Genomic DNA, 23,876 nt, shown 5'->3' on the forward strand with positions numbered 1-23,876 from the left:
GGAGAGCTTCTGAAAATACCAATATCCAGACCCCACCCAGACCAATTCAATCCACACTACAGGGGTTAGGACTGGATTCCCGTATTTTTCAAACTGCCCTGATAATTCCTGTCTGCAGCCAAGGCTGGGAATGGCAACTTTTCATGGTCTCTAGTGTCTCGTTCCATTTTAAAATAGGGGTGTGGGGGTGTGGGAGGGTGTGAGGAAGCAGCAGCTGCAGGATTTCCTTATACACTGCTTTGCTTTGGGATGGCTCTTTCCTAAACAGCAAAGTAAATATTAAGTGGTGAAGTCAAAACAAGCAACCTGTATCCTCACTGCTGGCCCTGCCTACCTCTGTCTCATATCAGTTTCCTCCTCTGTGGGAGGGACAAACACCACTATGATTCTCCCTTTAAGAGTTTGGGGAAGGACAGGAATGAGAACAATAAGAAACTATTTGCCAAGGTGGAAGGATTCAAAATGCTATGCAGCAATTCCCTCTATTACTCAGATAAAGAAATTGCTTTTTCATGGCCCTTGTCAAAGATCAAGGAAACTCAATACAATCTTCAAAAATGAAGGGGCAGCCACTTGTCCTGATCTTACCAGTGGTCACACTGGTCTGTGTTCACTGTAGAGATAAATCTAATTCAAGATGTCATAGCATAAGTGGTTAAGAATACAGATGTTGGAGCCAGATTACCTAAGTTCAAATCCTACTTCTGGCAAATATGGGCTTGGTGACCTTAACTTCCCTGTGCCTCTGTGTGCTGACTTGTAAAATGGGGCTAATGCTCCTATTGATTTTACAAAATGTGGTGAGGATTAAATGACAAAATACACGTAAAGTTCAAAGAACACCTTCCGGCATCTATATATGCTAAGTCCTTGGCATATGTGTATTGAGCCAAAAGCAGGGTGAACATGCATTACCACAAACTCCAGTTGAGTCTAACGAGGCTCAGTGCCCTGGAAAACTCAGAGCTTCAATTTTACTCCTTCTTTTCTTTTTCTTTTTTCTTTTTTTTGAGATGGAGTCTCACTCTGTTGCCAGGCTGGAGTGCAGTGGTGCAATCTCAGCTCACTGCAACCTCCGCCTCCTGGGTTCAAGCTATTCACCGACCTCAGCCTCCAGAGTAACTGGGACTACAGGCACGCACCACCACGCCCAGCTAGTTTTTGTATTTTTAGTAGAGACAAGGTTTCACCATGTTGGCCAGGAGGTCTTGATCTCTTGACCTCATGATCCACCCGCCTTGGCCTCCCAAAGTGTTGGTATTACAGTCGAGAGCCACCGCACCCGGCCCAATTTTACTCTAAGTGTTGATGCTGAACTTGTAAACAGCTGATGTCCATTTAGAGTTGCATCAGATAATGGTGATTTTGTTCTGAAAAACATGATCAACCCCAGAAGAACAAGCAACCTGGGAACTCAGAGATTCCCTTTTACAAAATAAAAGAGCTGTTGGAAGACTCTAACTCCCCCACTTGCCTTCCATTTCCCAGTGTAGGAATACCTATCTGTAGCAAACCAATACATAGACCCACGTTGAAACATCAACTGCTGTCACAGCCCCTGCCCTGCTTCAGCCTTCCTTTTCTGTTGGGAGATAAGCACAGCCAGGATTTCTCTCTATGCAGAAACTCCACAGTCACACCTTCCCAAAAAGTAGCTTCTCCTCACAGAATACTTGGGGGTTTTGCGTTAAAACTTCTAGGTGAGGACTCGTGGAACCCAGGATTCTTCTGCAGATGGTTGTGTCCTCTGACGATCTCCGAGTAGGACTAATTGTGGTGGCTAAGGAAAGTGGAGTAAGGGTTCATTTGAGGAGGACTGAGCCTTCCTCCTCTGAACACTTAATTGTTCTTACTCCAGGAATGAACACTGCACTTCTCGTGGGTCTTCACTGTGGTTAACAGCATTCCAAATTCTCCAGCTACTGAGAAGCTGCTGGTCCACTAATTCTGCCACCAAACTTTTTGGCATTCATCTCCTCTGTGATACCCCCACAGTCCTCAGCCCACCTTCATTCCCCCCTACTCCTCGTATGGACCAGCAGCACAGGCTGAGTGCTGGATGCCCTCTTGGTTTCATCATGCCTTCTACCCATTGTGGAACCTTCATCTATCACAGTTCTGACTCTTCTCTGCCCTCAAACTTTCAATGCCTCCCATTGACTTCAGATGGATTCCAAAAAATCCAAATTCTGTTTCCCGATTCAGACAAATCAACTAAAACATGGCACATTAAAAATGAACAGAAAAGTCTGAATATGGACTGAGTATTCGAAAACATTTAAAAATTACTGGTAATTTTGATAGATGTGATAATGGCATTGTGATTGTTCTATAAAAGCCCTTATTTGTTAGATAAGTTAATTAAATTATTTATTAGTGAAATAACATGATGACTGGGATTTGTTTTAAAGTATACCCCCAAATAATTAAAATTAAAAACCAAAGTAGACGAGAGTATAGGCAAGTTTGGAAAATGGTAACAATTGTGAAAGCTATCCCAGTGGCATGCTGGGGTGCCGAGCTGACTGTCAAAGACTTTGCCAACAGGTTGCTAAACCACTGGTAGCTTAAAATTGGTCATGATGGAGATATTTACACAAGAGAAATTAGCAAGTGCTACAAATGTGGGCTTTTTTAGCAGCATACCATTGAAACTGGGTAATAGGTACATGGGTTTATTATATTATTATGCTAACTTTTGTGTAAGTATGAAAACTTTAATCATAGTTAATTTTTAAGTCCAATTTATTTTTCAGACTTTAAAAAAAAACTATTATTTCATTTTCCAGACCTTTAAGACCCGAAATTTGACCCCACTTTAATTTGCAAATAATTTCCCACCATGCTCTCCTCTGAGGCTCCACAATTAAATCACTCCAAGCCTCCAGACGTACCCAAGCATCGCCATTCATCCATGCTTAGCCTTCATCCATGCTTCCCGTGCTCTGGAATAAGTCCACCGCCTCACTTTTTCCTCACCCATCCTGGCCCAGGTACAACAACACCTCTGCTGGGAAGACCTCCCTGCTTGTTCCATAGACATATAATTTCTTCTACATTTGAATTTTTAATTAATTTATTCTGCACTTCTCTAATGGAAGAAACAATACCTCACTGTGCATTTCAGGCATACAAGCCTACTTTCACATGCATTGTCTCATCAATGCCCATACTCTCTGTGAAATAAGTTGCACAACTCCTTTGCTTAATAAGGTAAATCAAGATCAAAGACATTAGGTAACTTTGTGAGGGTCACAAAGCTAATAAAGGTGGCAGAACTTTCCAGAACTGTCAACATCTAGGGAAGGATTTGTGCATAGCTGGGAGCCCTACAGAAACGTCTTCCATGGATGCCTGTTGAATGAAATGGCAACTAAGTGACTGAAAGTTCTGGTTTCTCTGCACTAGAACATGTTTTCCGGTGTGTTCTGGTTTACTCTCTTCTCGTCTTCCACCACAGCATGCCCTTGACCATAGTAGCAATTGACATTTTAGAAACTCATTAAAAATAGCCACCCTTCATAGGTGGCCATTACACTTGCCCCACACTTGAAATAATACTCCATTTTGCCTAAAGGAAGTATACTATTCCCTGAGACAATAGAGGGTTTATGTAGCAGGTGAGGACCAAATCCTTTAGTCTGTGCTTTCCTCTGTGGGGGACGTTTGTTGTCACATCACTGTTCCACCACTGTGGCTGGGCATGCAGGACCTGCATCTGAATTTGGTGCCCATGCTATGGCTATTTCCTTACCACATTCCCCCACCTCGTAAGCATGTGCACAAGCACGTGGGCATCACCCACGGGCACTTTACTGCAAAGTTTAAGCAGCCTGCACATTCTTGTAGGAACTGAGAAATAAAAGTAAATAAATAAATAAATGCCAAGAGGCCTTGGATGCTCTTTGTATCCTAGATGAATGCACTGGATCCCAGCGTTTGCCTTGGATTGCTCCTGGAGATCTCGGCCTGCAAAAGGAATGGGTTGTCCAGCAAGAGGGGGTAATAAATGAATGATGGTACTAACAACTAGTGCAAGCATGGCTAGCTGCTTGATTTTCCAGTGTTGTGGAAAGCATGCAAACCAACAAAAAATAAGGTAACAAAAAAGCATATAAAATATGACCACTAAAAAAAACAGATGTGTGTGTCTATGTAGAACAAAGATCGGAAGACTATACCCCAAAACGTCATTGTGTATGTTTCTGAAGTGAAATAATAGTGTATTTTCTTTCTTATGGTTTTCTGTATATTCCAAATTTCTACGATGGACACTTACAACTTTTATATTAGCGGAAAAAAAGCATAAAAGAAAAATGCAGAGGAAAGCATATGGTTATTGGGCTTTTACTAAAGAAAATTAGATGTCAGCTCTTATTCCTCTTAGGAATGGAGGGGACCAGACCAACAAAAGGAAGTGAGGGTTCTCATTTCCAATAACCCAAAGACTTAGAAAGGAGGGTACTCAAGTGTGTCTGTTGCTTCAAAAGGCAAGAACAGGATGTTAGAAGGTAAAAGGAGATGTGTTTGGAGGTAGAAGAGTCAGGGTGGGTTAGGTGTGAATTTCAGAAGCTTTTCCATCTGTGCCTTTAAAACTTGCTGAGAATAGTACCCGCCTACCAGCACCAGGCCTGACTTTAGGAGAAGCTCTACCCTGTGGCCCAGAGGCCAGGCTCACCAGCCTCTGGGGAGACCACCACCTGCTAAAACACAATACCTTAGAAAACACAGGCTTTCAGCCTCATCTTGAAAAGTCATGTGTTTATTTCCAGGAATGAGCATGGCATTTTTAGTAACCAATAACCATGGGGAAAAAGGCAGATATTCACTTCCTTACCTTCCTCTTCTCTATCTGGATGCAGACAGAAGACAGAGACAAATGAACAGAAAAGCCAGCTCAATACAGTCACTACTCTACACACTTTCAAAATCATCAAAGATTTTGTAACTATCTTCCTTAAGAATCTAAAGCAGGAATAAGCATCAAGAAAAACAAACAGAAAACCTCTACATTCAAGTGGTAAGTGGGCACTATGCAAAAGCTGAGAGGACAGATAGTTATCCCTGGGAGGGGTCCTCAGTGAGTCCCCTCCTGACAGTCAATGATGGGTCCTGGAGGGGAACACACCCATGAATTATTGTGTGGGACTCAGTTTCATCTGAAACCCAAAGAGAGAAGGGGAAAAATAACAACAGAACCCAGCAGTTTGGTGCAGTGGGGCTGGAGGGGGCAATGCAAAGCCTGTGGACAGCTCTATGTTTCTGTTTTAAAAAGCACCCAAAAGGGTGCTGTTGACCCGAGACACATCTGAGACTTTCACTAGAGAATTAACTTTGATCTGGGCATTACACCCTGGCCACAAGTTTCCCAGGACTTCCTGGCCTCAAGAACAGGCATCCTGAGGAGTGAAAAATATGCATTTATGCTTCTAGCCTCAGGGTGATGACACGCAAATGGAATAACATGGAAGGGATGAACAGAACCAGAGGAGTGAGCCATCTGCACTGGAAGCTGTGGGGCTGGCTGTGGGGGAGGCTGGAAGCTGCCTTTCTAGGATCATGCCTTCGAATGTTATGCACGAACCTTAAATATATCTAACTTCTCCTTCACTGGAAAGTTTGCTCTATTAGCTTAAATCTAATATCTAAAAGTGTAGGTCAACAAACATGGAGGGAACGTGTTCAGCTCCGAAGGAAACCATGCCAAAACCATGCACACACACACAACTCCAATAAACTCAGTCTCTACCGGGTGTCCTTTTCAAGCAGTAAAACAGCACCACACAATTTCCTTTAATGTTATAAATTTTCAGATTAAAACAAAATATTTACCTGGGATTGCCACCACGTATGAGTGTAGGTGCAGACGTGAGTGGGGTAGGTGGTAAATGTTGATTTCTTTTATTTTTGTTTCACATTCCCTTAGCCCAACGGGAAGTTTGTATAAATATGTGAATAAGTAATTAATTAAAGGTTTTCAGTGGTTGACAAAAAAGGCTTACTGGCCATCTCTGTCTTAAAAACTCATTACTTTCCAGACAGGAGGATCAACAAGGTGAGATGAAAACACCCCACACTGGTGTGTGAATCTATCTTTGATTCTCACCAACGGGGCCCTTGATTCTGTTAATTCTCTTCCTCTAGCCTCCCACTGTCACCTGTTCCTAGCTCTCTGTGATCTGGGGCCACTTTGCATCAGGACTGGGTCCTCAGGTTCCTCAGCAGTGAGAGGGTGTGCACAGGATGTGGCTCGCATGGGAGAAGGGTAGGGAGGGTGCAGTGGGCTCCTGGATGTGAAACACCTTTAAGGAAGAAAACATGCCCAAATATATGAAATTCCTGCAATTAGAAACGTATTTGCTCGACCCCTGGAAGTTTGCTGCCGTTAGCTATAATGTATTTTCCCACAAAGATACAGCACTGTGAGACCTTGAAGCAGGCACTGAGTTGAAGGGTGACAGAAAGTTTCACTTTGCAAGGGGGACAGGGGCAGGGGCCGAGTCCCCTAATGATCACCTTTGGATTTATCTTTCCTTATGTACATGTTCTAACTACACCAGGCTCTATGTGAGCAAACAAGGGCTTTTGTATAGCTGAGATTTATGTGTATGTGTCTTGGTGTTTACATGTTTGTGTGTGGACTCCTTTTCCAGAGACAGGGAGGATGATGTCCATCTTCACCCCTGCAAAAAAGTCTCCAGAAAGCCCTTGCCTACACCCTCACACAGTTTGCCCATAGTAACCTCCAAACACCACTCTGGCCAGAGATAACAGTGGCCCATTTCCTGACCAAGATCAGCAAACCTCAACTGTCTGCCTCTGCAGGGGTCTCAGATTAACTTGGCTATCAGGCCTTGACTGTGAGGCATTTGCCACAAAGATTACAGAAATGTGAGTGTCCTGTCCAAAAAGAGACAAGTACAGGGGAGAACCCCAACCCCATCCCACCCTCTGCCGCCTTTGGTTTAACCCTTTCCTAAGCTGAATCCCCAACACTTAACATTCCAAGCATCTTGATCTCTATGTATTTTTCTCCTATAGAATATTAGGAACAAAAGAGCAGAAAGAGGTGGTTTTTGTCCATGCTGGAATGAGAGGTGGTGGAAGAGGAGAGCAAGCTACCAGGTCATTCTCACAGTTGGCATTTCAAGGGAAAGAAGCTAGAAATCCAAGGTTGGGGTTTCCGTCCTGGCCCCAAGGGTGCTTGTTGACAACCAAACTCTGAAGCATTTCACTCTTCCAAACTTCATAAAAGCATCAGTGGAACTTACCTGTGGCTGAAATCCTTTGAGGTCACTGGCTGCAAGGTCACTGGCTGTGAGGAGCTGAAAAAGAATAAAGAAATTTTCTCAGTGACACTTTTCAGTTTGCATACAGTATCCCCACGACAACTGACCAGCAATGGACTTACCATAGCCTGGATGAGAGCTACAGAAGTGGGATCGCAGAAGGCAAATGTGAGATTTCTGGACTGGGAATCTAGGCTCAATGGTCTTCCCACTTTGTCCTCCATCTCTGACTTCATCACCTCTCTCTTGCTGCTCTCTCTAAATTATTTCTATGTGCTATCAGTTCTTCAGAGGGTCTTAAATTAGGAACCATGGGCTATGGATGGCCTTCATCAGGTCCATGGCTCCCTGAAATTGTAAGTATGTGTGAATCTATAGATGTATATATTTCCTTAGAGAGAGATGGGCCCCTGGCTTTCTTCCTGCTATCAAAGTGGTCTGTGATACAAGAATTACTGCTTCAGAGACAAAGGTCCATCTCCTCTAAGAGGGCTTTTCCTTCTTTCTTTCCTTCCTTCCTTCCTTCCTTCCTTCCTTCCTTCCTTCCTTCCTTCTTTCCTTCCCTCCTTCCTCTCTCTCTCTCTTTCTCTCTCTCTCTCTCTTGCTGGAGTACAGTGGCATGATCTCGGCTCACCACAACTTCCGTCTCCCAGGTTCAAGCGATTCCCCTGCCTCAGCCTCCCAAGTAGTTGGGATTACAGGTGCCCGCCACCATGCCCGGCTAATTTTTGTATTTTTAGTAGAGATGGGGTTTCTCCATGCTGGTCAGACTGGTCTCGAACTCCTGACCTCAGGTGATATGCCTGCCTTGGCCTCCCAAAGTGTTGGGATTACAAGTGTGAGCCACAGCACCCGATTATTTTTTCTTTCTTTTTTTAAAAAAAAAAAAATCAGCTCAGTGAAAATGACACTCTCCTCTTCACAGCTACATGTGACTCAGTTTCCCTTTGTCATATGTTGCCTATGATTTTATACAATATTTAGGATTTTATCGTTTATGCTTCAAACAATCATACACAATATAAAAGAATAACAGTCAGTTATATGTACTTTCTGCACCTCTGTGTTTAATCAATATTAAAGACTAAAGGTTTTAAATATTTTTGCATCCTTTCCAGGGTTTTGCACAAGAAAACATTAAATAAAAATGTATGATTAACTAGCAAAATAATCACATTCTTACAATAAATGCTGGGAAAGTGTGAGATAAAGAGAAAAAGGCAGATGCTTATTTTGATTCAAGGAGGGTGACTGCTAGCTTTGTTAGGCCTGGAGAGCATTTGTGAAAAATAGGAAAGACTTCATGTTTCGTGTAACAATGTTTTGTTTGGGTCAAGAAAGAGAAGAAGTCATGCTGAGCCCCAGGGCCTCCAGCCTTCAGAAAAGCTCAACTGGAATTTTTAGCTTCCTTAAATGACTGCCAAAAATGGTGCTTAAGTGATGTTGAAGCTAGGATCCAGCAGAAGAGAGGTGGAAAGGGTAAAAGCTGCACTGTTCCCCACCCCCCCATTCCCCATCCTGCAGGCTAGATCCCCCCATGTGGAAGGTGTCTTGGGGGCAGGCAGCACCATCCTGGTGGAGAGCTGGTTTGACCCCTCTGATGATAATGAAACAGCCAAGCCACAACACATTAGGCCACTTACTAGGAACTAAGGGTGAAATGTAATGATAGACTTAGTCCCTGCCTTTAAGGAACCTATAGTTTGGTGGAAGAATCAGACATGCAGACATGTGTACATCAGTGGGAGCAGAGTGCAGTCGAGTGTGAGCATCAAACTGGGGAAATGAAGCAAGAGCAGTCAGGGTGGGCTTGTTGAAATAAGATGGAGCTTGCATTTGGCCTTGATTTCACATGGAAAGGTGGCAGGGCAAGGCACTTCAGGTGGGAGCAGGTGCAAGAGCAAAGATGTGAAAAAGGAAATGGCCAATCCTAACACACCTCCATTTGCATCTGTTAAGTGCCAGCCACAGCCTACCTTAAGGAGAAAGGTAGGGAATTAGGATACGGTGAGGATCACCTGGGTGGCTGGCATACTGGGTGCTGCTTTACGTAATCTTTCATTTTTAATATTCACAACTCCTTCATGAGACAGAAAGTATCTCCTCTTTACTGATGGGAAAATTGAGATTTATGGAAGCTAAGTAACATTTCCTAGGTTTCACAGCTAGTACATGTATTTGGGATTTAAATCCCCAACTATATTTTCCCAAAGCTCATGCTTTTTCTTCTATAATAAAATGCCTCTGAATTATAGCACACTGGAGACCATTTGTTGAGGAGATGCGGCATGGGAAAAAAGCTGAGTGCCAGAATATTAGTCAAATGGGACACAGAAAGTAACATAAAGCATGTATCCTGGTGAACAACCCTTAACTAACTCTTCCTCCAGGAATGCTTGTATTTAATTGATAATGACCATTTATTCATCTGAATTTATCAGTAAACCTTTACCTCTAGCTTGGGCTGGGCATAAGATTCGGATGGAGCTGGAAAGGAGGGAAAATAAAAGGCTGGGATGAGGTACAGGCATGAGAGTGACCTGTGCAGGAACACGCCCACCAACATGTGTTAGTATATTGGAACCAGTGCTCAAATTCTCCAGACCCTGGGCGTGCAGAAGGCAGAGATCTTCCTAGTTTTGTTTCGTGCTGATGTGTGTATTTTTACTCGTCTATTTTTCACCTAACAAGAACATGCCCAACAAGACCCTGTCTAAAAACATTATGGCTTCTATCTTATGTAAATTTTGCATATCTCAACGTGTTGAGAAGAGTCTGGACATAAAATTAGTCACTAAATAACCTGTTTGTCAAATGACTTAAAAGGAAAGTGGAAATATTGTCAGCCCAGAGGTGAGGACCAGAATACCTAAATTGCTGAGCCTAGAGAACAGAAGTGTGAGAGGCAGGCTTAAGATATCTTCCAAGCCGACAAAAGGAAACAGCACTCAGCGCCTAGCATGTTTCCTGTGTGAAGGAGGCACTCAAATATTTGAATGAATTAATCAACTCAGGCACTGGGGACAAGCTCTTCTCCAGCTGCTACAGGTTTTACTAGAAGAATATTGGGTGGTGCTTCAGTGTAGAAATTGGAGGTTAAATTTAAGGAAGAACAGTATAAAAGGGAAAGAAGCTGAATGGTGAATAAATCCATCACCAGGGAGAGATAGTGTTCTCACCCCTTGCACTGGCTGAAACAGTAAAATGTTAAATGGGCCCATCCCAGTTCAGATGTGTTAGTGCATCTGATGATGTGTGGGAGGATACAGGGATATAATGACAGGGATGGAAATCAAATAACTTCTCTCTGGATTCCTTTATTTGGGAGATTTGGAATGTTTAACTTACAAACTAGCATGCATTGAAGGTGTTATCTGACCTGGGAAACAACCAAAGGCAAGGCTTGTGACATCTCACAATACGTCCTGAGAAACGGTATGTACAACAGTGTGTCTTTCCTCACCATTACACCACAACCCCTTGCCTTTCTGGCTTTTCTGGCCTTCTGCCTTCCTGGCCTTTCTGGGTTCTAACCACGCTCTAACCAAATGCGTGGGCTGTTGGGCCAAACATAAGCCCTGCATCTTGAGCACTCCCCTTTTCAAAGCAGATTATTTCCCATAAGTCTACAAATTACACACCAAGGGATGGAGAAATAGCTGAACCTCAGGCACTAATATATGGTGCTCAGGTGTGGATCAGAAATAAAGGAAAAGATCACAGACCACCTATATCAGGATATCGCAAAAGAGTTCTATTCTTAGTATCAGGGCCTGAGGGAGGCAGTTGGAGGTCCCTGGAGAAGAGGAGAAAATCATTGTGTCCCCAGTGGGTTCAGGAGCCACCTCTGCTGGGAAACTGGGGTGAGAAAATGTGTAGACAAAGGGCCTGCACTGTGCCTGTCTCTCTACTTTCACTCAGAGTGGCTCTGCTTTTCTTTGGTTCTTGCATGAGACTTCAGTTGAAAACCAATGTTTGGTGCTAAAACATACCTTAAAACTCCAGACTAAGTCCCTATTTTGCAGAAGCTGATAAGTGACATTTTCAAGATCACATTGCTAGTTAAAAATGGGATTGGTTAAGTCTGCTAAACCCGAGCACCTCTGCAGAAATCTCCACTCGAGATTATATCTGTCCAGTCCAGCATTGACAACCAGACATAATCAGCTGCTGATTTCTATCCTAAAGCTGGGATACATTTGCTCAGCAATCCAGAGAAAATTGAGGCATGGGGAGGAAGTATACATGTCCCTCCTCAAAGCCACTGCCTTGAAAAGCGCACGTCTCAGACCCTTCTCTCCTACCTCTCCTGCTTGAACCCTATCTCAACTCCATCCCATTGGGAAACAGTTCACTGCTCATGGTAGCCTTGCTGTGTCTGGGATTGAGGGGGATCCAAGACAGGGAGGCAGAGAGGGAGTAAAATGAAATCCGCCATGGCCCTAGGGACTCCAATCAGGCTGAAGTTAATGAAAAGGATCCTGTCTTTTCCCAGGATGGCTAAATGTCTGCACCGCTCCCAGCTAGAGGGTCAAGAGGGTGTGGGGTGCAGAGGACAGACAGAATTACATTTAAAAGGCAAAGGAAGGAGAAAATTCTTTCATCTCCCTGGTGGAGCCCGGCAGTGTTCCTGGGGCCCCGCTCAGACCAATCTCATTCCTGACACGTCTTGCTGCTCTCTGGAACAGTCCACATTCAAAATATTAGGAGGATGACCCTGCGTTCCATTTTTTGAGGAGCTGCAGTTTCTCTCTTGGCATAAATTCAGGTTGCTTTCTTATTTTCTCTCTCTCTCTCTGAGCTTGAGGGCAGGGTTGGAGAACAAGGAGAATTGAAGGGAGATGAAGGATGCTGTGGGGTCCTAAGGAGGCGAGAGTAGAAATCCCTTCAGCTTCCTAAGCAGCAGCATTCTGCTCCCTTGTCTTTTTCAAATTCTGTTCTCTGAATGGGATTCTCTCTTTGCATCTCCCACCCAAAACTACCCATGGTACGGCTGCCACCAGCATTCCCTTGTGGCCTCTGTAAGCCTAAGGCTGTCCCTCCAAACAGCTGCCCTTCTCCCTGCAAACTTCTATAGCTTCTAAACCTTCACACAGGAGGGGAGGAGGTGACTCCATTTTTTCCCCTCTGTCCTCCTGCCCCAGGAACAAATGTCATGTCCCCTCTGCTGGCCCTTTATCAAAAATGCATACTCCATTTGGATAGAGTGGGGCCTCACATATCTGCACCAATTGCCCTGGCTGAACCCAGATGCTTGCATCTGGGAAGGGGGACACTGACACAAAAGGCAGGGTGTGGGTCATGCTGAACATCTGGCCAGAAGGATCTTATGCAGCTGGACATGCTGAAGACTGGTGGCCCTGGGGATACTCCAAGTCATTTGCTCTTCCCAGATTATCTCCTTTCTTATGGGCCAAAGCAAAGGATGCTGGCACATGAATGGACAGATGGATTGATGCATAGGTAGCTAGGTAGGTAGGTAAAGAAACAGAGTGAAGATGGCTTTGGGGAGAACAAATGACCCATTTTCAAATTTACCATTAAAGGCACCATCCTTTCGTTTAGTAAGCCTTCTACTTCACCTCTCCTCTTTTCAATCTGCCCTCATTTCTATTTGCAATGTAGGAAACGAATCTTTTTCTCCCTCTTTATTTTGTGAAGTGTTACTCACTTCTTACTTTGGCTCTAGAATGGAAGTTGAACTCAGGCCCACCCCAACCCTTCAACCCATAAAAAAGTTCAGAACAGCCTACGGGTAAGGAAAATTGTTCCAGCAAGCCGAGACAAACATCTAATCATATGTATGCAGGGGGCTGCTTGAGATGAACTAGCCCCACACTCTCCATTGTAAAAGGTAACTGAGGCACAGAAAGATAAAGTGACTTACCCAGTGGAAAATCAGAAACAAAAAATCTAACTGTTATGTATGCAACCCAAAGAAAGTTTCTAATAACCAGCCATACTGGGTACTGGGGACTCTGAAACAGGCAGGAAGAATTGTAAGATATGTCAGGGGTCAAGACAGAGAAAAGAAAAAGGGGTCTAAGGAGGGCTTCTACCAAGCAAAAGGCTCTGAAATGACCAACCATGAAGAAGACCACAAATCCATTGGGACCACAGAAGGAAATCTGGAAATTGGAAAATAAGGTAGGTAAAATGGAACCAATAGGTTGCTACTCTTTCCAAGGATAAGTGAAACACTGTCATACAAAAGAGCATTGGACTTGGAGGGAAACAAACAAACAAACAAACTTCTGTCATAGTCCTGGTTCTGCAACAACTCAATATGGGATCTGTCATGGGATCATTTACCTATGCAGGTCTCATTTTACCACCTATGAAATGAACGTCATTTTCCCTTTGGCCCTACCCTGCCAGCATCCTAAAGCATCCCTCTCACCTCAAGGCTGGAGAAAAGATGGAGGGACACTATCTCCTCTGTCCCCTGAAAATATACACCTCTAAGAGCTTGTTTACACTTTGTGGAAGAATTTCTATTAATAATCAGAAGGTCAGGGGAGGACAATGAGATAGTCTTGTACTATGGATCTGTTACTGGCTTACAAATAGGAATTTGGACAGATGGCCACTCAGACTGCTACATGAGTTCCCCATTCCAGTGAGGCTGAAGTCAAATCCACACCCTAGCTAACGGTAAACAATCTTCCAATTCAAAAGGCATTAGTTCTAATGGCCAAGGCATTTGGGTGGGGTGGCAGTGGATGGGTAGTGTAGAGACCGCGAGGGTGGTTTCCCACCAGCCTAAGAAGCAAGTTATATACTCAAAATTGCCATCCTAGCTGAACTGTGTCCTTTTGCTAAATCCTCTCAGCCTCATGAAATTTTAAAGGTTAAACCTGAAATCACTGACACCTCCAGTCTTAATTTTAGGCTCCCTTCTTAAAGAGCAACAAGGATGACTAATAATAACTTTGTACATAATTCCAAGCAAGCCTGGTCTTGATTCCTTATATTTTTCTTTTATTGCTTCTTTAAATGATGGGGTTCTAATATTTACAGGTGAGATCTTTAACAAAATCCCCCAGATATGGAGCCAAAAGAGCTTTTATATATATTTTTAAAGACTCCATGTGTAACCTTGGCACATACAACCCATATTCTTACAGTGGTGTGTACATTTGCTTGCTGTCCAAGTCATAGCTATTTCAACTTCTGGGTGGAAATGTCTTTAATCCTCCACCTTTCAGATTGAAGAGATAACTAGAGACCACATGAAAGATGAGACCTCCGAATGCCCTGAGCTAGACTCACTGATGAGTCTTGTTTTATGTTGAACTTAATGAACCCAAAGAAACTTATTTGAACTTAATGAACCTACAGAAGTTTGTCCCACCCTTTTAAAACTTGACATATAATTTTTTTTTTTAGATGCAAGAAAACTGGATTTTATGTAGGGCATCTTCTGTGGTTTTGGGTGAGAAGTTTACATAGATAAATCTGGTAGAAACTGGTGATATGGATGTTAATATCAGCATTTATTAATCATTTCAGTCAAAAGTGGCTCAAGAGACTAAAGTAGTCTCTGGGGTTCATTCAGGATTAGTAGGTGATAGAATGTATTTGAGCCTGGCTTGGCTAACTCATGTTCTTTTTCACTACATCATAATATCTTATGAGCCTCTGCCTACCTTGGGTATGTATACTGTTGGGAGCTCTATCAGGTTGTCCATGTTGTATCTAACATTCTGAAATGAATGATGAATAAGAAATCCACTCTGGGAGGCCAAGGCGGGCAGATCATGAGGTCAGGAGATCAAGACCATCCTGGCTAACACCTCATCTCTACTAAAAATAAAAAAAAAAAAAATTAGCCAGGCATAGTGGCAGGTGCCTGTAGTTCCAGCTACTCGCTAGGCTGAGGCAGGAGAATAGTATGAACCTGGGAGGCGGAGGTTGTAGTGAGCCGAGAATGCGCCACTGCACTCCAGCCTGGGCAACAGAGTGAGACTCCATCTCAAAAAAAAAAAAAAAAAAAGAAAAGAAAAGAAAAAGGAAATCCACAAGACAGAGGTTTCAAACTGTGCCCTAAGAAGCCCTGGATTTCACGGAAGGGCCTTGGGAATTATGAGGTGAGTGAGAGGCACTGAGGTAGGAGTTCCAGGCTCTTAACCCCTCTTTATTCAGAATAACATAACTTTTATTGGTATATTATATTGGACTTCCATGTTAAGATCTATTTAAATTAAAGCTTTGTAAAAAACAAATTAGACAAATCCATATTTTAACAGAGAAGGATACTACATGCATGAGCAAGCCATTCTCAGTGCTAATAGAATTTACCTGGGGAAAGATAATTAAGTAGATTATCTCTTTAAAGATGCTAAGATAGTCGTCTCCTACTAGGAGTGGATTGAACACATGACCAGACCTCATTTTAAGACCATACTGCCTTTAATATGTGCATGAGTTACTCATGGGGTAAATGCCTTCCCTTCCTTTCTTTATACTTTTTTTTTTTTTTTTTTTTGAGATGAAGTTTCACTCTTGTCACCCAGGCTGGAGTGCAGTCACACAGTCTTGGCTCACAGCAACTTCCGCCTCCAGGGTTCAAGCAATTCTCATGTCTCAGCCTCCCAAGTAGCTGGGATTACAGGCGCGCACCAACATGCCTGGCTAATTTTATATTTTTAGTAGAGATAGGGTTTTGCCATGTTGGCCAGGCTGGTCTTGAACTTCTCACCTCAGGTGATCTGCCACCTTGACCTCCCAAAGTGCTGGGATTACAGGCATGAGCCACTGTGCCTGGCCAACCTTGCAGGCAGTATGCCTGCTCTCTTCATCTGAAGTTCTGCAAGATAACATGCTTCGGAAAGAACAACTAATGTAAGAAAAGAGGAAAGAGCTAAAGATATGTTGCTTCTCAAGAGCACAATCTGGGTTGTAGGTCCTTTCCTTCCAACAAAATTAAGAAATCACATTGCAAGCATCTGTGGGCTGTTTCCAAAGTCCGTAAAAAGCCAATAAAGGAGGATTCCCTCCTTGAACGTATGCCAAGCAAAGCTGGGTGCTGAAGGAATATCCACCCTCGCTTTCCTCTTCTTCTCATCATTTATGGAATTTCTGCTTAGAACTGACCAGATGATCTGCTCACTTGGCCCAAGATGAGTATCAAAGCTTTCTAATTCATCCCCTTGGTGAATCCCAGGAAACTGATTTAAACCCCTGGGCTCACTCAGTGGCAGAGAATGGGAAAGTCAGAAGGTGCTTGTTTGAGAGAGTATCTGAGCACCGAAGTCAAAAGCTCTGCTCCTCAGCTTAGTGGAGCCAATTTGGCAGAGAATCTGGGTCCCTTGGCCAAATCTGGAGCAATTAATCATGATTACAGGTGGGTATCTGAAAGGGATAAAGCCAGGCAGAACTCAATGAACTGAACCTTGTAGTTGCAGGTAGCCATAACTTCTATAATTGTAAAAGTTGCAGGTAAAATAGGAGAATCTCCTCCAGAAAGCCCACCTTGAACTCGTGGCTATTCCAATATGAAAAGTCGCTATGATTTTTCAGGACCTACTTTTGCCTGTTCTTCTGTCTCAAGACCTATTTTAGCCTGTTCTTGTACCAGGTAGGTACTTTAACGTCATTTTCTATCTTAAATTTCACACTATCAGTGCAAGATAGTATTATTTTCTCCAGTTTATAGTTGAACACACTGAGGCTCAAACTGCTTAAATAACTCACCTAAGGTTATGACAGCAAAAAGTGGCAGAACTGGAATTTGAACATAGCTCTGAATCACGGAAAGTCCAGTTCTCTGTCTCAGCCATCCATGATCCCCTCGGGAATCCCTTCATGGAAGGTTGCTATCTCCCTCCCTACTCTGCCAGGGAGGCAGCCTGGTCCCCAGGGACATTGGTACCACTGCCAGCCATGCCTCAGGTGACTCACCATGCAGGTAAAAGTCAGACTTTCCATTAGCCCCATGCAGCCCCACGAGGTAGGCATCTAAGGTATTGTCTCTGCCATCTTGATCTTCCCTTCAAATTTTTCTAAACTCAAGCTGACTTTGTTCAAAGGAGTTTCATTCCTGAATCTGGGTGACCAAAGGATTTTGTACTATACACTGCTATGAACATTGTTAATTATCATGTGTATCTTCTCTCCCCAAGCAAGTTTACCCTCTGTCCCTTCCCCCTCCTTCCCCCAATCCTTCCTTCCTTCCTCCTTTCCTTCTTCCCTCTCTTCCTTCCTCCCTCCCACCCTTTTTTCCTTCCTTCCTTCCTTCCTTCCTTCCTCCCAGCAATGGCATGCCAAGTTCCAGACACCATCACAGATGGTAACCAATAATGGGAAGGAAATAGTTGCATCCCAAGAGTGATATCATGATCATATAAGTGGGCAATTATTACTTTTAATAATATTAAAGTGTATTATAACTTTTAATAATACAGAGAAGTAGAAAATCCCAAATAAGCCATCTCTATTACCACAGGTAGGAAACATGCTATTGTTTCATCTTCAAATCCAACACAGCATGAGATCTAGAAAGAGCACAGGTGGCAAGAACAGTCTTGTGCCTGACAGAATGAAGGAGCTGGACAGCAGGAGGCAGGGCCTTCAAGGAAGACAACTATCTTCACCAAAGAGAAGAGAGGTGAAAAGCAAGCTCTTCCTCTCCTTTGCAAAAAACAACCTTCACAAAATAAAAATTTTAAAATATAGTCTTTGTCTATCAAATAATTCTGCTAACAGTTTTTATCAGAAATATTACTGAGTATTTTCAAAGACATTAAATCAGGTTATTTGCTTGTTTATTTTAATAAGCCAACCAGAACTTGCTTGCTTGTATGCTTTGCCATTGGTTGAAATGAAAATATCTTTGAACTGCTATTTGAAAACTGCGCAATCAATTTGCAATGCCTTCCACAGATGGCCCTGCTCTTGCATTAGTGTTACTGGCATTGCAAATGCCAGGATTCGGTCCTGCCACTCCTTAGCATTGGGAGCTCTTTGAGGACTGAGACAGCTGGCTGTTTTCAAAATGATTCTTCACCATTGAAGATACTCTGCAGAATCTGCCACAGCTTCTAAAGATGCTCTCAGTGCATTAGGCAAACAAAACATCCTTGGAAAACAGGACTAGATTCTTCTCATGACAACTTCCAAGGAAGTCTGGCTCCTTGGCATGTATACTTCCTCATCCTTTGTTAAAAATCTCCCTCTTGTGTTTCATACCTTCTGGAAACAGCTTCTGGAAACAGCTGTGTCGCCAGTAACTCTCCTTTTCTGGGCTATGTATGTGTGTATTTGCGTCTCATACAATCCTGCCTCAACCAATCCATTTGCTAAAAATAATCTCCATGATTTTACTCTCAAGAACTCTGTGCTCATCTCACAGAGGTATCTGGAAATGAAGGTTTTCTTTATGCCGAAACATCTCAGTCAAATGTGGATTAGATCTCCCCAGACCTCTTCTCCAAATAAGATATCCTTTCATTGTTCTCCCTGAACTCACATGTATGCTTGACTCACAGTCTACCCATTTTTGGCCAAACCTGTCCAGAATTTCTGGCTGATTCAGTTGGGGGATATCTCTCTATACATTGCCCACTGAGACTGAGCAAAATGAATGTAACACACAGATGCTACATCAGCAGGACTGGAAGTAGCTGCGAAGTTAGTCTGAAAGCCCTTTAGTAATCACATGCCCAAACCCTTTATTTATAGCACAAATGAAGGGCCCACCGCAGGGACTGGCAATGTTCGCTTTTGCAGACACACTCAGCAATTCACTAAGAGTGCAACCTTGGGTAAGTCATATCCCTGCAGACCCTCAGTATTCCCCACCTCTAACATGAAGAACTCTGTGCAATCCTTTCTGATCTGACAGCCTTTGAAACTGGATAGGCTATGGATGGCCCTGACACTCACCCAAGGCATTATCAGGCTTCATATACCTTGTCTATTACTAAAGGGAGAGATTACCTACAGTCCACTTGAGGAACAGATAACACAGCAAAAGTGGTGGAGTGGTAGGGCTCTTGACATAACAGGAGTTGGCAAAGCCTATCTGTATCTCTAGGAAGAGCCATGCCCTCATCTCTCACTGGTCTTTCATAGAAGAAGAGGTTTCATGTTTTCTCCACAACTCTTTCTACTTAACTCTGGTTTTAATAAAGAACCCAGTATTTGTCAATTACACCACAATCGCTGTGCAACTATTCTCAGGATTTCTGTTTGTGCTTCACTTATAACTAGATAAGAAAAATTGGAGAACTCAGCACTTTCGATAAAGAGAAATTCCAGATATAGAAAGTAGAGGTGAGAGAGGCTCATAATTTGGACAGCATAAGAACCATTGCTACATGGGGAGCTATACAAAGCAAGGGTGGCTCCAGGAAAGAAGAACATCAAGAAAGTGGAAAAGAATACCAACTTCTTTCCCCTCTTACCTTTGCCATATCGCAATGAAAGACATGTGCATGTTAACAGCAGTGGCCATTCTCTCTACTCACTCTAAGGCTTTCCTCAACCTCACAGGATATTAATAAGCATTCCAATTACAACAAACACAGCTTATTTCCACATAAAATTTACAAGAGTTTTGCAATAGGGCTGCTTTAAATAAAGTATTTACCCTTTCAATCTATTAAGTGCAAATGGCAGGCATTCTTGACAATCAAGTCACAGAGAGTCTTGTCCTATTTCAAGATATAAAGCATTTTTAATATAACAAAAGTAGTAAGCTATGAGATTGATAAAATAGCTTTACTCCCTCAACCTAGAAATATTTCAAAGGATGATCTCACGTAATCATCCCAACAACAATGAAAAACAGGAAGGGCTGGAAACTTCCCTGCTGGTTTAACAGATGGAGGAAATGAGGCAAAAAATCGGGCAGTGACTTGCCCAGGGACATGCTCTTGGCTTTAGAAGTCTTAGCATGGAAGGGATAATCCAGACCAGCCTTCCTCCAATGCAGGAATCCCCTTTTCCACCTTTTCTGACAGATGGGAGCCCAGCTTGAGCACTTTGGGGAAGTGGCACTTGCTATTTTAGTGACACAGCAATAGTCCTTAACAAGTTCTACCTTTATGCATTTGAAATATGCCTCACTGAAACTTGTCTCTCTAGTTCTAGGGAGCAGGAACTAATTGCTTGTTTTTTAACCTTCATGATCTTCCTGTGAAATAGGGAATGTGAACCTCATTCTACAGATTGAAAAAAAAAAAAGATGAATTAAGCAACAGCCTCTAGGCCCCATGACTGAAGTTAGATCCAAGCACCAAAACTAGAGGACTCATCCTCTCCCGCTGCTCCCCAGTCTTGCCCATAGGCACACACTACAGCCTGTTTATTCCAGTAGCAGCCTCTGATCCTTTGATGACATGCCCAGGCAAAATATCCCAAGTGCTTTCAACTTTTTCTTCTTGAACACAGATCCCAATGCCATCACTCATCATCTAGCTTATAAAAGCCTTCCACTCAATGTGGCAGGCAGATCTGTGCACACCATGCCAGTGAGAGTAACTGTAACTAACCAGTCATGTACTGGAAAATCTTCAACAACTGGCTCTCTGGGTGGGGTAATCACCATGGTGAGGCATTTGCCAATTTCCATAGTGTAAATACTCCCAAGATGTCAAGCTACTAGCCTGAAGTCACTGATTGCAGAGTTGGAAAGAGATGTGCCCATCTGGCTCTTGCCACCTAGCATGAGTTGGCCCCAACGCACCACTGGTGTGTTCATCAGCCCGTCCACTTAAGACATCAACAACTAGTCTGGAACTCAGTCCAGGTAACTTGTATGGAACAGGGCAACCCAACAACTTCAGGAATTACCATGTCCTCAGTGCCAATCCTGGTGTGACGGTAGTCAGACTTTTGCACGGAGTTCATGTGAAAGATGCCAATGAATTCATTCCATAAATATTTTTTTTAGGATGTGGGGAAACAGCAAAATGAAAACAAAAACAAAAAACAAACAAAAACCTCAAAACGAACAAAAAAAAAAACAAAAGAAAAACCCAAAGTCCTTATTTTCAATGAGACAAACAATGAAGTAAAATAATAACAATAAATAATGATCATAACAATATAACCTGTTAATTATAATAAAAGAAGAGAGAAATAAAGCAGAAAGAAAAAGCAGAGTGGGGGATATGCTGCTTTAAATAAGCTGATCAGGGAAGGGCTCTCTAAGGAGGGAATGTTAGAGTGAAACCCAAATGAATGAAAGAAGAGAGTGAGCCATCTGGTATTTGGGAGAAGAGCAATCCAAAAGAGGAAATAGAATGTGCAAAGTTACTGACATGAATAGTACTCAAAGTGTTGGTGGAACAGAAAAGAGATTGGCACCCTAGAGCAGAGAAAAAGAGCAAGGGCAGTGGTAGGAGGTGACAGCAGAGTGAGGCCACATCACATAAGAGCCATTAGGTCAGAGCTAAGAGGTATAGGTCATGGTGCATGAATGGCTCTGAGAGATATGGGGGGTAATATGGAGGAGAAAAACCAATGTGGGGCACAATCTGAGATACACTGAAAAAAAAGTGCCCACTGGCTGTTGTCTTAACAGCCCCCAGTACTTGCTGACGGATTAGCTATGGCATGAGAGGTTAAGACAGGAGTGAAGAATGATGCCAAGGGTTTTTGCCTAAGAAGGTTGAAGAATGATTTTTGTTGATGTTGGGAAGAGTGGAGTGGGTAGGTGGTAGGGTAGGCATGGTCAATAGCCCATGAACATCTTGGTTTGGCTCAGTGCTGTGAGCCTCAATGCAGAACACTAACACACAGTGGGTTTGTGGGCTGATACGTAGCTTGTCTTGGCTGCAGCACTAGATACATTGAGGATGTCTTAGGGAAGGAGACTCAAAAGGTGTTTGGGATTGACCCACCTTGTAGAATACGTTGAGAAATCTGCATTATTAAGAATTCAAGATGTACCTGGGTAAATCCCAGATAAATGCAGTGAGTCTGCTACACCTGGACCTATTCCAGTGGGTCTACATGTCTGTGAGTTTCTTTGGAACTGAAGACTCATTTCCCCCTCAAATCTGCTTGCCACATTCATTCTGAATTTCAACTTTCTCTTAGGGAGCAAGTGCCAGGCCTTGTGATGCATTCTGGGGATACACCAATGAACAAATAATATATAAGCCCTGCTCTCAGGGAACCCAAGAGTCTATTAGGGGAGACAGCATTTATTTTGAATATGAAAACCAAATATAATTTAGAGCTGTGATAAGTTCAAGAAAAAGTAATGAGAAAAAAGGTATGGGTAGGACAAAAGAATTAATGAAGACAGGTCTGGTGTAGAATTTGAGAGTGGTCAAGGAAGGCTTTCCTGAGGAAGTGACAATAAAGCCATGCCCCAAAGGACGAGTAGAAGTTGCTAACTGAAGAGCTGTGGGACAGGCACTTCAGGTAGATAGAACATCATGGTGAAGGCTTCTAGCAGGAAAAAGTAATTTGCACATTGGAAGAGCCCCTGCAGTTTATAATGTAGAAAGAGGACTAGACTGAGGTTAAGACTCCCGGATTCTAATCCAAATCCTGTCATGACCTAGCACCGTGACCTTATTCCAGTTACTTATCATTTCATGTATTCAGCTTAATTTATTCACCTGTGCAGTTAGAATGCAGATGGGGCAGTGTGTTCTGCAAAGTAACACATGCTTAGTAGCCAATCATACTCAAGTTCAGATATGAGCTCTTCTTAGAAGCTGAATTTCAAGTTTCTGTTTATCATCCATAAAAGGTGGGTAACATTAGCTACCTCACAGGGATGTTTGGATGGGGATGTTTAGATGTCTGTAATGAGACAAAGGAGTCAGTGCCTCATAAATATGATTTAGTCTTCCCTCCATCCTGTGATATCTTTAACGGGTATGGCGAGGCTCAACTTAGACCACTAAAATGAGATCATAAGGAGAAGACACACACTAACAGATGAAATTGTTGGTGTTAAACTTTGTACCCTTCCTCTCCCTTACACCTGGCCCTCTAAATCTCTTCACATGTGAGAGCTGTGGGCAATGTGGAGGGGCTTTGGCTATTACCATGGGCAAGTTGCAAGTGGCCACCTCAGCATAAGGTTGGCAACTTGCCTTCCTGGGCTTAGGGCAAGGGTGGGCAGGAGGTGACTGGAAATGTTGGCTCTTCTATGAAGCTTTTATTAGAAACAGGGAATTCCCCATTGCTCTTTCAAACTATTTTGGCCAAACATTAAATGCCCCAAGGTCAAATTTGTTAGTGCATCCACCAGCCCAGAGGACTCTTGGCTTTGGGGTTGAATTCCACTTATCTCCCTTCCCTCCCTTAAGCCTTGCAATTTAGCCAAGGCAGCTGCTCATACCTCACCAGCCCTTGAGTGGTTCAGTCTGTATACAAAAATAGACACATATGGTGATCACTGCTTTCACCATCAGAAATTAGATACACTCAGGACACTCTCCAGTGAGGGGAAGGAGAATGACAGAGCTTGGGCTGGTCCCCAAAGAATCAGAATGGGTATCAAAGGCACCCAGGAAAAGCCATTTTACTTGCTTGCAATTCAGTTTCCTTATTTCTGAAAATAAGGTCCTCCAAATCCTGGCTAGCTCACAGGATTTGGGGAAAAATAAAATGGGATGG

The 23,876-nt window shown here is 43.0% G+C and overlaps 1 protein-coding gene across 1 annotated transcript in view; it reads right to left on the reverse strand.

The window, feature by feature from the left end:
* The window catches only part of SETBP1 (SET binding protein 1), a 388,368-nt gene that overhangs the window by 188,595 nt on the left and 175,897 nt on the right, over positions 1-23,876 (reverse strand). The window contains 1 exon segment of the mRNA XM_003267525.4: positions 7,272-7,325. Coding sequence (XP_003267573.2) covers positions 7,272-7,325 — 54 coding nt within the window.

This window comes from Nomascus leucogenys, chromosome 4 (assembly GCF_006542625.1).
Source record: "Nomascus leucogenys isolate Asia chromosome 4, Asia_NLE_v1, whole genome shotgun sequence".
Lineage (NCBI taxonomy): Eukaryota > Metazoa > Chordata > Mammalia > Primates > Hylobatidae > Nomascus > Nomascus leucogenys.